This window comes from Mercenaria mercenaria, chromosome 17 (genome assembly GCF_021730395.1).
Source record: "Mercenaria mercenaria strain notata chromosome 17, MADL_Memer_1, whole genome shotgun sequence".
Classification (NCBI taxonomy): domain Eukaryota; kingdom Metazoa; phylum Mollusca; class Bivalvia; order Venerida; family Veneridae; genus Mercenaria; species Mercenaria mercenaria.
In genome coordinates, this window is record NC_069377.1 from 27,356,168 (window position 1) to 27,372,159 (window position 15,992).

General features: G+C 34.5%; 2 protein-coding genes across 2 annotated transcripts; both read right to left on the minus strand.

The window, feature by feature from the left end:
• Positions 1 to 2,820: 2,820 nt before the first annotated feature.
• LOC128549939 (uncharacterized) lies at positions 2,821 to 4,509 on the minus strand. The gene has a single exon (XM_053527730.1). It carries the CDS (start codon positions 4,507 to 4,509, stop codon positions 2,821 to 2,823), a length of 1,689 nt encoding a protein of 562 aa, XP_053383705.1.
• Positions 4,510 to 9,136: 4,627 nt separating this feature from the next.
• On the minus strand, positions 9,137 to 10,066 carry LOC128549940 (uncharacterized). Its single transcript, XM_053527731.1, has one exon. It carries the CDS (start codon positions 10,064 to 10,066, stop codon positions 9,137 to 9,139), a length of 930 nt encoding a protein of 309 aa, XP_053383706.1.
• Between the last annotated feature and the right edge of the window lie 5,926 nt (positions 10,067 to 15,992).

The following is a 15,992-nucleotide window of genomic DNA, read 5'->3' on the forward strand; positions in this document are numbered from 1 at the left end:
ACTGAGTTGTGCCACGTAACGATTACATGAATGATGCGTTAGTGATTAATGTTCCTAACTGTGTAAAGAATCTAGCCGTTATTACAAAAAATAATTTCAAACACTATGCATGTTAGTGTTTATTAATTAGTACGCATTTATCAATCTAAATTGGTCGTGCGGCTGCGCCGCGCTAGACCAATTTAATTTGATAAATGCTTACTAATAAACACTAACCTATACGCAAAATGTGGAATCCAAAACTGCAGTAATAACATCTAAACTGGTCCATGACTGTTCTGAAACGAAAGAAATTATAACTATTATTTTTTAACTGTTGGTTATCATAAAACAAAGTCAAAACATTGAAATAAAAAAAAAGGAAAAGAAGTTTTGAATAGGCGTATAGTATTTCGACTAAGTGTAAAGTCCGGATTTTAAAATTGCGATTAGTTGGCCAGTAATATATCGGATAGTGGGACAGTGTCATCGGCATACATGTCCATAGAGCCAGGCTAGTATTTATCGACGAGTAAGACATTTATCTACGTAATAGCAAAGGTTTCAATTCTTTGCAAAAGCGCAAGATACATGTATTTCAAAGAATTGATAGTTTCATTACAAAATCGAACAAATATCAACACGTGATTTGATTTGAAATTAAGCATATAATGTATTTTATCAGACATGTTTGGTATCTAGGTAAACAGTAGCTCTTAGACAATATGTTAATTAAAAAATACACTTACTTTATGCGATATTAACGAAATAAACAAAGAAAATCCAAGCCATCCGCGACAGCAAAATTTTGTGTTTAGATTTTTGAACGCCTAGTTTTTGGCGACTTCCGTTTGGGCGTACAGAGAGTCTATACACTGTGATGTATAGTTTGACAAATACCAAATAATCACAGTCACAAACGTTTTTCATGTTTTATATAGTAATACAGTTGTTCCACCGGAAGTAGATTGACAGAAATTAATTGATACTTAGCCTGGTATTTATGTCTGTGCCTATTCTGTTCTATTTCATTGTTCGATTTCTGCATTGGTTGATTTTGAATCATTTCGCAGAAGGTGACAATTTGAATATTGTCATAGTCGCATAATCTTATGTACACGAACGCAAACATCCAATCATCTACTGCATATATTCGTGGTCATAACTGAATAGACCTTACGAGTTTCAGTCGACGCACTATATGTTCAACATTGAGAAAAAGTTAAGAACTGGAATACTTTTCACACGGGCTGTATATCTGTGTAGACTATTCGAGAGTTTTAGACCGATAGAATCAGATATCTGGTAATTATTCGCAGTAAATATTTTCTACATCATTATGATAAGATGTGATACTCTAACAACGTATGTGAAATGCCATACGTAGTTGTGATTTCAAGGAAGACACTTTTAATGAAAAGAATTCAGTTTATAAAACTGTTATGAACATACTTCAAAAACATAATTGTTGTTTGTCAGCCCTTGATCATTGGTAAAACTATCCTAGAACGTTCTAGAGTTAAATCAGATTGCCAGGCAATGGCAAATATTTTATCACCCAGGCGTGATACCCATCAGGAAAAGTGTCCTTCTTCTCGCATAATAATTGCCGCGCAGATTGGTCTTAAGTGGCCGACAGATTCTAAAATAAGAGTTACAATGGAAACTATGGGCTATTTAAAAACAAACGAATTTATTGTTCAAAGACTCCAATATTGTTCAATAAAGTTTCAGGATCCTATGAAAATTATTAATCCTAATCTTTGAAAGGCTTCTATCAAAAGTAAAAAAGGAACGAAACATAGAATTAGAGTTAAAGAAAGATAAATAATGACTATTACTGTTAAGTAAGTGCGTATGTTCAAAAGCTATTGTGCAATTCAATACAACACGAATGTACAGAACAATGTGGTCCAGAGAATTACCTTTGTTCAATTACAGGCTACATAAAAAGACATTGACGTGTATACATCACTTTGAGACAGTTTGAGACAGTTTAGAGCACAAACAAAAAGCTACAACACAATTGAAATATCTGGACATTCGTATATTTTAATGGAATAGTAGATAAGAAACAAATATTTCACAGCATTTAATTCATTATTTACTTCAATATATTCATACATTGACAACAAATATTCTAGGATAATAACAAATATAATAATATTAGATTTTACTTAAAGTTAATTTTAAGATACGCAATGTTCTGTTTACAAACATGGTCGCCATTTTAATGACGTCATAAATTGGTTCAATCACGGAGCTTAGACTGGTGAGATGTGTTTTTGTGACCTTTAAACATTGCCTAACTGTTTAAATTGGTATACTAGTATGTCGCCATTAATATTTTTTCGATCGCTCCGATTCTAGTTCTGCATACATTACAACAGATTAAATGACTATTGATAAGAGATAAAAAACGGGAAAAAAAACGATACAAGATATGACATACGCCTTAAATAACTACATGAATTGATAAATGATGGAGAATGATAAAGATATGATATATGCCTTAAATAACTATTGATAAAAGTTGTAAAAATGACACAAGATATGACATTATGTCTTAAATGAATACTGACAAAAGACGAAGACTTATACAAGATATGACATTATAAGACATAATGAATATAGATAAAAATATGAAATATGATGTCTATCTGGTAATCAGACTGATTATAGTCATTGTCATTTTATAGATGCCTTGAAAAGCAATTTCTTTATAGTATTATCAGAGTTCAGTTGCAATGTCATGGAACAAGAGCAACTATTCAACATCTTACAGAACAAATCACTGAGAAATACTCAGAATAGTACATCTTATATTCTGTCACACGTATGTTATTTCAGATTTAATACTCTCAGCTGATCACAGCCATGACTCCCAACATAAACCATCTGTTGACCATAATTGCAGCATATAGATTGTGGATCATCTACGCTAGCGAATTCTTGACACTGTTTGAAGTCCATTGAAATGTGAAGAATCACATTGTTATCGTAGCTGCATACCAGCAGTGACGCATCATCCAACAGAATAATCCCTTCAGGCTCACATAAATCACTGTGGCGGAATATGGACAATATTTCACCTGCTTGTGTTACACAGAGTACAGAGTTAGTGCTATGTTCGCTTACATAGATATTTGTTGAATCCTTATCAATAACAATGTAACGTGGCTCTTTAAACCTTTTATTATCCAGCAAAATCTTCCTGTGGACATTTCCTCGAATATCCATTGATAATATACGAGTAGGATTCTTGCAAACCACATATATATTATCTTGATGATAAGTTACACCCCTGCATCGCCCTTTAACTGGAATAATTCTGACAACTGACAGTTTACTAGTTGGTGTCATTATATGGATCTCACTCTTTCCTGGTATTGTCACAGCAATCTGGTCCTGAGGTAGTACAGCAATGTCCCATGGTTCTGAGTCAAATGCTTTCATTTCTTTTATGACTTTACTGTCTGTGTCAATGGCGTTCAGCGTTTTGTTGTCAAAGTCAACGATTATAACATTGTGACTGGACAGAACAGCACATCCTGTGATGAACTTTGGATCGGTCTCTGATTTTGTTTTAACATTAATACTATCTGTAAGAGTCAGCCTGTCAAATGACACCGTTATACTTGACTCCGTAACATCCGTAAAATCGTTGAGCCTCCCAAATACTTGATTGGACAGCATGTTTTGAAGATATTCACAACGTTCAAACACATAGTTAACATTCGTATCTTCCAAAGCTACCCTGGCATCCTTTATTTCATCTGAACTTAGCTTGGACTTAGCACGCTTTATGGTGATATAAAGTTGTGCATCCTGTTTTGCAGCTGTGCTAACCTGTATCCATGACTGAACTTCTTTCATTTCTGAAGAAACGCCGGTACATTTTTCAAGCACACTTTTGATTATCTGTTCATCTTTAGACTTTCTTTCTTCAGCATCGGACTCAATATTTTTCTGAATTTTATCTAAGTGGTCATTTATTTCTTTTCTGAATTTAATGATTTCTTCTACAACTTTCTCACGGCAAGAATCAACCCGAGTGCTTTTAACGGTAGCCTGTTGAACAATATTCTCTATTTCTTTCACCTTCCGATCCAGCTCTCTCATAACTTGTTTGCATTCTTCACTGTCCACTATTCCTTCACATTTATCAGGTATGTAGTCAAGGTCACAGGTCCTATGATCCATAGTCATGCAGTCTGTACAACCAAGTACTTCATGATTCTTACAGAAGAATTTTATAGCTTCTTTCTTGTGCACATGACACTTTTCAGTGCACTCATTTGAACCTCGACCTGAATCATTATCACATTTTCCAAGTTGGTGATCTTTCGAGGCCTTTGTCCTCTGGTGACATTCAAAACAATTCATGCATAGATATTCCTGGCAGTCCATACAATATCCATGAGCTTTAATATGCTGACCAATGGTCAAACATGGGTCACAGTTGTAGTCTTTTGAACAACCGAACACTGATCCAGGAAGGTCGGTTAGTTTACGTCCCGATACTGCCATTGCTTGAGGAAGGAAACTACGTAGCTGAAAGTTCAACAGTCAATATCACCTTGCTACATTTCCGTTTCGTTTCGCCCGTCTCTCAAAACTTCCTCGTTCAGTCTATAAATATCACGTTCTAACTATTGTTCCTAGAGGGAGGCCATACTTGGGTGATACAATTACTTTTCAGAAGCATAATAAGGCTACAAGCTGTAGTAGTTCTATAATAAAAAGTACTAGCCTTACTGCGTGCTATGTGAGAATATTTTTTGAAGACTTTTAAAGATAATCTTGCCGTACACTGGTGTTGTTTTATCATGTTCCAGATGTCTAGAATTTAGGCCAATGTTTTCCAGCCGAGGTGTAAAATAAGGAAACGAACGGAATAGTTATAATGAGGCTGAAGCTAAATATTTTCTGAGGCTTTTTCAGTTATTTAAAGGATATGGAAAATTTCGGAATATCGAATACTTTGTGAAATTATTGAATATTCAAGGGTGGAGTCCAGATTATTTATTAACTTTGAAACTGAGGGTGCAGCATACGTAGATATATCGACGGAGTGTTAGTTTTACTTATTTAAAACCTATTACGACGTACGAGCCCCCGTATACTTTTTCGGAAAGTGATGATCTGATAATGTGTGACCCAGTATATTGAACCAAAAATGATATTTCGTTAAAAATAATAGGTATTATCTGTTACAAGTTTTCGATCCATTTTTGGTCTGTTTCGAACTGTCTGCAGGAGAAAAAGAATTCATATTATATGATACAAAAATAATATGAGCCGTGTCATGAGAAAACCAACATAGTGGGTTTGCGACCAGCATGGATCCAGACCAGCCTGCGCATCCGCGCAGTCTGGTCAGGATCCATGCTGTTCGCTTTCAAAGCCTATAGCAATTATAGAAACTGTTAGCGAACAGCATGGATCCTGACCAGACTGCGCGGATGCGCAGGCTGGTCTGGATCCATGCTGGTCGCAAACCCACTATGTTGGTTTTCTCATGGCACGGCTCAATAGGTTATTAGGTCATAAATCATGTAAATAGTAGATATGGCCTTTCGTTGTAAACGATTTAAATTAAAACGGCGAATGTACACATTCTTATATACAGTATATTGTATGTGCTTAAAAGCTTTAGCTGTGAGGTTTCAATAAGGTTAGGAACAGTTTAGGTGAAAAATCAGTAAAACAAAATAAATAGTGCTTTTTAGACTTCTCAAAAGTAGAATTTTACACTTACAGCATTTTACTGATTTCTGCGTTAAGGTTTGCCAGGAGCCTACAGATTGTAAGAATTACTTACAAACGGACACATATCTAAAATAATAACAGCTACCACGCTCGAAATTTGCCTGTATTATAGGCGTCCTGAAGTTTATACACTAGTTAAGAACAAGTCGAAAAATTTCCTGCGGCCAGAAGTTATACCGACCAGAAATTGTTATGGATGTTTGTGTGACCATTCGGCCTAAAGAGTAACTTGAATAACGTGCTTGTTTTTTATTATACCATTACGCTTTAAAGTATATGAAATAAAAATAATTTCTTTTATTGGTATATAGCATTTATATACACCATTCAGAGTATATACCAATAAAAGAAATTGCTCTTTGTTTCATATAAAATTCAGCTACTTCAGATCAATTTTGATACAGTTTCTAGATTTCACTCCGTCATAGACCTATTTTTCACATGTTTAATGTATTTTATATAATTTTGCCATAAATATCATATATGGTAATGCCTGTGTAAGGAACGAATGATAACGTCACTGTGCCTAAAATGACTGCTGTTTCATTAAATTGACAACATTTAAATTGCAAATCGATTACTACAATCGAGTGATTTCTGCAAAATGACGGTTTAAGGAACAAAAAAAGGCTTCATTAATATTGTTTGATTCGAAAGCTTTTTTCTAGACATGTGCTCGTTTATAAATGTTGAGACAGCTGTCTTGATTAAACGTACTTGGTTAGTCCGCAAAAAAAATGCAGATAAAAGAATATCTATATTTTAACGCAAGGTAACGCGATATCTATGAGGGCAAAAGGAGGATTCTTTTAACTGGTCTCGTTTCATCATGTTACTAGGCATCAAAACATAAATGGACATTAAACATATGCATCCAATGACGTTCTTTGTTATGGAAGGAGGATATCATTTTCAAGTACTTCTGCAAAAAATGTATAGTTACATCCTGTTTGTAGGTATCATAACATAAACTGGCCCAGCCATCAGTGTACGTTCAAGGGTGTTTATTTCTTTTTCAGAAGAAAGGTTGGTTTTAGGTGTCTGAATTTAAATCGGTCAAATTTATAATGACTTTATTTGAATAGAATAACATACATGGCTATGGATACATTTATGTTCCTGGAGTAAGATACTATACACAAACTACAAAAGACATTTTACATTTTGTATAGAGAAATCGACAGAGAAAAGTCAAAATGTTAATTAACAAAGTAAGTAAAATCAAACACTAACTATGTCATCAAAACATTTATCAAGCAATTACAAGGAAAATCGACTGTCATGCATAGCAATTTTTGTTCATCAGGCAACGAGTTTTTTTTTTTTGTTTTGTTTTGTTTCTGGTAACAATTACGAAGCCAAGCGACTGCAAGCTGTACACATTCGCTTGATAACGTGGTTTCCGCTTTTTATATTACAAAAAAAAAAGGAACTGACGATGTCACATAAAGTAATACAAATAAGATTGTAAAAGTAGTGTCACAAAGGTAATTTATATGGTATAGTCCAAACTCTTTAATTTGTGTGAAGTTTTCAAATAACTGTCAGTATAAGACATGATAAGAATTATTTTCATTAAAGTGAGCTGTGTGAACATTTAAACATATCAATATTTAACAATTAAACACACTTGGCCCAATATGGGCCTACAAGTCACCGTGAAGTGCAAAGAAAACATACATTATGACACTTGAAAAGAAGATAGAGTTAGTTTTAGAAAACTATAAACATAGAATACCAATACTTTCAATATTTGAAATATTATTTGTCTCATTAGCATGTAAATAAGATATTTACTAAAAATGCGTTCATTTTTGGTAATTATAACATATTCTTTGTCCAAATTTTTGTCACAAGTCATCAATTGTCGTGGAATGTTCACAAAAGTAAAATGAATGTTATTGTTTGTTTAATAATACTTGCTTCATGTAAAGAAATTAAAAATGCGCCAAATTATTTTTCTTATCCTTATAAATCTGTTTCAGATTTAAAACTGAGTTGATTTACTCTGCAATTATATTATCGTAGCGGCGGCTACAAAAGAGCCGGATGCAGACTTGACTAATTCATTCGGATAAACAAGTGTAGTATCAGGCAAAAATCACGGGGATGCATGAACAGGGAACTTATACGTTGGAGGGTTATTATGATGAATATGGGGATAGAACACCGACCTATCCCGGTACCAACTATACTTTATTCACTTTGCAGCTGAATGAAGACCTGCATTTGAATATTTCAAAATGATGTACTGAACTTAAAAACAAGTATTCATATAAAAAAAAATGACAGCTTTTAATATTTTTTTATATGGCAATTGAAATAGTAAAATATCGATTGCATTGATCTAATATCTAGATATTATCTTATTATTGAAAAGCGTGAACGATTTCTGTGTTAAAATTGGTATAAAATGCTCTTATTGTGTTGGTTTATTAAAACGCATGGTTTTTATTTTTTGTAATAATCGAGCATAAAATTGGTTGCATTTTATTGGAATCTCAGTTTCACTAAATGTCAAGACAATAAGGATATTGACTGAATAAGTTTAGCTTCATAATTCTACAGAGTACCTGCAGCCAACTGGAGTTACTTATGATCGCAGTCACGTTAAAAAAAGAGTCAAAATCAGCGACGTTTTGAACGGAAATATGTACCAATTTTGTGCATAGCATCAATGCTAGCCGTATAATGTAACGAAATTTCCTGCCATGAGGAGTTTAATGCCAATTATCATGTGTATACTCTTATAAGATTGAATATGCAGAGACAATTTATCTCTTTTTTTTATTTACAAACAAGATATACTTTTTTCTCAAACTTCAACTGAACGTTTGACAAAGAAAAAAAAGAGAAAAAAATGAAATTGAAAAATAATTCTAGTGAGATTGTTTGTATTGCTTGACCTTTTAAAACTAAATAATCTTTCGTTCGCTAATGCTGAGTGGTATTGATATTAATATGAAAAATGATGATTTAAATAACTATCTGATAAGTCATACAGAGAAAAAAACGTACGCACTTACGTACATCATTCAAAATATAAATAATGTCAATAAAATATGAAAAATAAACAAACACGTTTATAAAAAGTTCCTTTGCAAGCGTATGGTCCAGTCCAGCAAATAACAACAGACCCGTTTTGACTGAATCTGTTAACGAGAGGCAACGAATATGCAATATTCTCCACGCCGGTGGCTATAGCGGAATTCATAAATCTAGATACGGCATAGAAAGATTTTCCATTAGTCCTAATTTAGAACAATCATAAAATACAGTGTAAGTAAAGAATCAATAAAAGAGAACGAAAGCTGGCCGGAACAAAATCTATACAATAGTGTCACATTTCTGTGACTGGAAACACATTTTGTTCATTTGAGCAATGTTATTTTAGACTGAAAACCAAAAGCAGTTCACTGTTAAAAGTACCAACATATACCTCTTCTTGATGGCGATTGTAGCATATAGATTGTGGGTTGTCTACTCTAACTACCTTCTGGCGGTGTTTCAGGTCCCCAGAAATGCGTACAATTGCATGTTTTCTATAGATGCATACCATCAATGATCCATCATCTAATAATACCATTCCTTCTGGTTCTTTTAAATCGCCATAACCGATTATGGACAATATTTCACCCTTTATTGTTAATCTTAGTATACAGTGAGAAGTATATGAACTGAGATAGATTGTACTACAGTCATCACTTAACACACAATAATGAAGATCTTTATGGTTTTTATACTTTTCCCTCTTTTGGAAAATATTCACCTGATCATTTCCTTGAACATCCATTGAAAGTACACTGGCAGGATTGCAGACAACGTAAAGATGGTCCTCACCATACGTTATACCGTAACATTCTCCTTTCACTTTAATTGTGCGGATAGGTATCAGCTTACCAGCTGTTGACATTACAAGAATCTCCTTCTCGTAAGGCATTGTAACAGCAATCTGGTCTTGTGGTAGTACGGCAATGTCCCACGGGTCCGAGTCTAGTGATTTCTTCTCTATTATTACTTCACTCTCTGTATCCACGACAGTAAGTGTGCGATTGTTGTAATCAGCTAATAGAACTTTGTTCTTGTTTAGAACAGCACATCCTGTAAACGAAACTGGAAATTCATTTGACTTTGTTCTAACGTTTATATATCGAAATAAGGTCGGTTCGTTAAAAGATGTCTTCTTTCCTGGTAAATGAGCTGTTTGGGAGTTAAGGATCCCAAAGACATCTAGTTTCAACAGCGTGTTTTTTATTCTGCGCCAAAACCCATAGCTGACATTCGTTTCTTCTAAAACTTCTTCACCATCCTTCATTTCGTTTGAGCTTAGCTTTCATGTCTTCTTTCCAGGTAAATCAGCGCTTCGGGAGTTAAGGATCCCACAGACATCCAGTTTCAACAACGTGTTTTTTATGCTGCGCCAAAACCCATAGCTGACATTTGTTTCTTCTACAACTTCTTCACCATCCTTAATTTTGTTTGAGCTTAGCTTGGGTGTCTTCTTTCCAGGTAAATCAGCGCTTCGGGAGTTAAGGATCCCAAAGACATCCAGTTTCAACAGCGTGTTTTTTATGCTGCGCCATAACCCATAGCTGACATTCGATTCTTCTAAAACTTCTTCATCATCCTTTATTTCGTTTGAGCTTAGCTTGGAGTTGGCGCGCTTTATAGTGATATCAAGTTGTGCATCCTGTTTTGCAGCAGTGTTATCCTGTATACCTAACTGAACTTCTGTAATTTCTGAAGAAACACTGGTACAGGTTTCATGTACAGTCTGTATTTGTTGTATTTCGGTAGTCTTCCGTTCATCAACATGAACTTCTGCTTGGTTCTGCTCTTCATCTAACTGATCATCTATCTTTTTTCTGATATAAATTATATCTTCTGTAGCATTTTCATTGGAAGAATCGACTTGACTCTTTTGAATGATTGTCTGCTGAATTATATTCTCACCTTTTTTCACCTCCCGATCCAGTTCTCTGCTTTCAACTCTTTCCCCTAACCTTTCATATTTATCTTGTATATTGTCAAGGTCACATGTCCTATGACTCATAGTTAAGCAGTCTGTACAACCAAGTACTTCATGTTGCTTACAAAAGAATTTAGTAACTTCCGTCATGTGTACATGGCACTTGTCAGTGCACTCGCTTGGACTTATTCTCGAAACTGATTGCTCATCCGTAAAATTCTTATCAACAAATTCATGGTCGTTCGGGGATTGTGTACGTTTGTGACATTCAAAGCAATCGTTGCATAAATATTCCTGGCAGTCCACACAAAATCTATGAGCTTTGATATGCTGACCGGTGGTCAAACATGGGTCACAGCTGTCGTCTTTAGCATCCTTAATTTCACTTAAGCTTAGGCTGGAGTTGACAGGCTTTATGGTGATATCAAGTTGTGCATCCTGTATTGTAGCTGTGTTATCCTGTAGACATGTCTGAACTCCCTTAATCTCTGAAGCAACGCTTGTACAGGTTTCATTTACTGTCTGTATATTTTGTATTTTGGTAGACTTCATTTCGTCAGAAGGAAATTCCATTTGATTCTGTTTTTTATCCAGTTGATCATCTATCTCTTTCCTGGTATAAATTATTTCTTCTGTAGTGTCCGTTTCATCGGACGAATTGGCTGGGCTGTTTCTAATGTCAGCTTGTTCAACGATATTCTCTTCTTCTTTCACTTTCCTATCCAATTCTCTAATTACCTGTCTGCATTTATCACTTTCATCTATTCGAGCACATTTGTCAGGTATATACTCAAGGTCACATGTTCTATGACCCATAGCCAAGCAGTCTGTACAGCCAAGTACTTCATGATGCTTACAAAAGAATTTTATAAATTCCGTCTTGTGTACATGGCACTTGTCAGTGCACTCGCTTGGACTAATTCTCGACACTGATCGTTCATCAGTATAATTCTTGTCAACAAGTTCATGATCGTTCGAGGATTGCGTCCGCTGGTGACATTCAAAGTAGTCGCTGCATAAATATTCCTGGCAGTCCACACAAAATCTATGAGCTTTGATATGCTGACCGATGGTCAAACATGGGTCACAATTCTGTTCTTTTGAACAACTGGACACTGATCCAAGAAGGTCGGTCATTTTACTTCCCGGCACTGCCATCGCTTGAGGCTGGCAACTAGGTAGCTGAAATTCCAAAACGTTTCTATGACAGAATTGTTACTACGCAGGACACAGTAACTTATCGCCGCCTGTCACAGGTCTGCATATCCTCTTAAAATTATCTTTTCATCGAGAAAAAGATCTCTTTCTCTCTCTTTAATACTTCCTTGTCCAGCATATAAATATCACATTCGATCAGGAGGCTATACTTGGACTATACAATTAACTCTACCATGTTGTCAGCCCATAAACTGGGATTGATGTTTTTGATTTCCATTAGGATTTTCTATTTGACTTTTCAAAGATCTGATAGTTCAATTCCTTCCCGTGTTTCTTGTCAGTACGGCTTTTAAGTTTGATAAAGTAAATGCCCTTTAAGGGTATCTAACAAAAACAACATAAACACTAACAAAATAATAAAAATATCGGCAAAAATAACAATGATGGTATGATATTCAAACGTGTCAGCATGTTTTTCAGTGAATTTTCGGAACAACTGAATGCAAGAGTGAAATAGACATGTACTAATAACCGGTATTTTCATTTAAAATGTCAGATATAGTTTTCACTGGTACGAAACTATAAAATGGGTAAATTAGTCAAAACATGGAAGTAAAAGAAAGTAAAACAGAAGGGTAGCAGCTTGCTAGCCGATAGCTTGCTGCTACCTACTCGGTACTATTTTTGATAGCACGAACTAGTAGGAGGAAGGTAGCATGTGGTAGCGAGTATCTGCTGTGTACCTGCTAACAAGCCGCTACTAGTAGCGACCTCTCGCTATCAGTAGCAGGAACCTGCTAGCGTAGCTAGAAGGTAGCGACAAATTGATTTTGGTGGCACATGAAATATGAAGGCGGCTACTTGCTACCATAGCAATAGAGTAGCAATAAGTCAAACTTAGGTAAATTTATACTATAAATACTAGCAAGTTATTGCTACTATAGCAATAATTAAATTTAAGTCTAACTTAAAACAAAAATCCTTCTTCAGAAATAGAACGCTAAGCGCACACAAACTTGAAATCATAAAACATGCGTTTTCAAGAGTGCATAACTCCATAGGATTCATGAAACAAACTAAATCTTTTGCCTATCAAATGTCTGACCAATCAGGTCAATATCCAAAATGAAATTAAAGCACATTTTGACCTTGTATGCAATCTAGTGCTATTTTTGAAAATTTCAATGGCCACAACTCCTGCATCCATTTTCTAATATTGCTGATTTTCGAAAGGAACTAGGTCTATTAAGTACTACACCCCAAATCAAATCAAATCCCCCTTATCTGCGTTCATTTTTTGACACAAAAGTAAAAGTCTCACTTAATAAAAAATCCAAAAAAAAAATTCCGACCTACCTACCATAATTTTTTTTTGAGCATGTTACCGGAAACAAAGAATTTTTATTTTAGGCCTAAGTTGTTTTTTTTTTATATACCGCTCTTTGATCCCATTAACCATACAAAAAGGGTAACGAAATTTAAAAAAGCAGGGGATAATGTTTATATATCTTTTTATAGCGAGCTCGAGAATCGAGCTTTACGGTAACGCAAGTATACTTTCACACTTGGTGATGGATTTGAAAAGTTTCGTCGGAAGTTTTAAAAAAGCGCACCCTAGCGGACTGGTGCTCACAGGAAGTACTTCTTCCCGGAGTGAATACAGAACTTCATTCAATTGCTAAAAATTACTCATCACTTAACAATAATGAAAAAAATGATTTCCAGTTGTTTGAAAAAAATATTGTTTTCATTTAAAAGATCAAGCATCGGCCAGAAAATGGAAAAAATGTCATAATAAGCCAAAAGAAACGGGAACGCGGTAATGACGTCACCGTGACACCGGCTTCCCATAAACTTTGCAACGTATGATATTCACTGTATAGGTATGGTGACACTAAATGTAGACTTTTTCAGTGAATAGGTTCTCCTGAGTTCTTGTGACTAGTGAATAGTTTCTTTGTGACAAATAAATGATGCATAATATTTTCAGATAAATCCGATTTCTTTGAGCTCGCTTTGAGGCTTTGCCTTATTTCATATTACGTGTGTTGTTTTTTTAATTAATACGGGAAAACCGAAGGTTTTTCCGTCTATAGATAATGTGTACGTGTATATATGTCAAAGTAAACCTATATACCGTTCAACTTGGGAATATGTTCTATACCTTCACCGGTTTTGTTGTTGTTGTTCTCCCATAATTCTACCGGACCTGCTGCCGTGCTTGCGCAATAAATAATTTTCAGGACGACATTTGATAAATTAAATTTCTTATGAACGATCGAGCGCCGCATTATTAAAACAAATTATTCTATCCAGTTGAAAATTCGCGGTATCAATAGAAATCGGTGTTATTCGGGTTTTTTCATGAAACGAGTTTATGGATGATTCAAGCGGCCCGCTTTTTGTTTCCAATAATGATTTATGATGTAAGCTACATTAATGCACTGTTTAAATAACAAAACCATTGTTTATTTATTTGTTTGAATGTAGAAAAGCCAATAATTTCAAAAATGTCAATGTAAAACGAATATAGACACGCTGTCCTAACAAAATTTATTTATATACATAATTTTAGCAACCATTTATGTCACAAGTCACTGTGGTCCAGTGGTTAGCGCACATATTTTCCATGCGCGAGGTCCGAGTTCGAATCTCGTAAGGTGCTTGAATTTTTTTTTTTTTTTTTTTTTTTAGCTGAGGCCCAATTTAATTTTTTTTTCTTTATATTTATCACACTTTTTTCAATTACTGGAACACAAATCAATAATAAGTATAGTTAACCAAGGTTCTGTCTGTAAATTTTGAACAAAATATTCGAAGGCATGGAAAAGCATATATCGATATTGCTTATCTCCCCTCCCTTCCACAATCTTTCACATACATTGCAACTACTTTCTAAAAGTCAATTCAATGACTAGAGTTTTAGTAAAATTACACTTGGAAAAAAATGTAGGCTATAAACTTGAGAGGCTCACTACGATCACTATCAAGCTAAGAAATTAACCTTAATCATATTCAAAAAAAAGGTCCCAGACTGTTAGCAGTTAGGTAAATTAAATTGAATCTCGACCCAGAGTGTTTGTGTTATATATAAAATTCTGGTCAAGAACTTTTTTCAATGAATTTGAAATAAGAATTTCACAAGTAAATGGTTGTTTGTCATTCTCACATACACGAGTTTTACCATAACTGTATTAGTGGAACACAATTTGTCCTAAAAGAGTGTCATTTGACAATAATGGCATTTAAAAGAATTAAAATAGTCCGTGTTTAGGATAGCAGGATTATGTAAGTTCCGGTATCTATACTACAAAAGAATATCAGTACAAGATGATATTGAATGTGATGTTACGCAGGCATAATGTGTAAATTGTTGTGTTTTATTTTTGAGATTGTTTTATCGTTTTTAGAAACTATTTGTTTGTAACAAATGAACTGAAAAGAATATGTGCATTTCCGGATTCAGAAATTTGTAATAGAGAAACAAATTGATAGCAAAGGCATGATCGTTGTAAACAGAAACAAAATTGGTAATATTATGTATAAATAAATGACTTGCATCTGTATATAATAAAATATTTATCCAAAACTACTGAGGAAGAGTGTGTTTTACGCATGCTCACTGACAACACATAAAGGCCTGATATTGGGTCACTTTTGAATAACTATTGCACCATATACAATGTATAATACTATCATGAGGAAAATTTTGTAAATGACAAAGTGTTCGAATTTATCAATGTTCGTACAGCCCCCATTCTACATACTCTTTTCCGGCGCTCACTTCGTGTGAGTTAAAATTTGCTTACTAGATATAAATTTGAATTATGTAAAGTTTTCAGCAAAAGCATTATTTTGATACCAATAAATGATAACAATTTGCAGAAATAAAAAAGTGACAGGTCAAAAATCCGCCGTTATCTGTCCGGGTGTATGCAACAGTTTCGTTTTTGTCGTGTTGAGCGACATGTGAAGTTTCCACTTTTCTCTATTTTATCATCAATACAACTAATGGTGCATTTTGGGACTAGATTCTGTGCACTCAAATATCACTATTATCTTTGACTCATGAACACTATTTTTCATTGTCTGTCTAGTCTGGATACATTTGAAG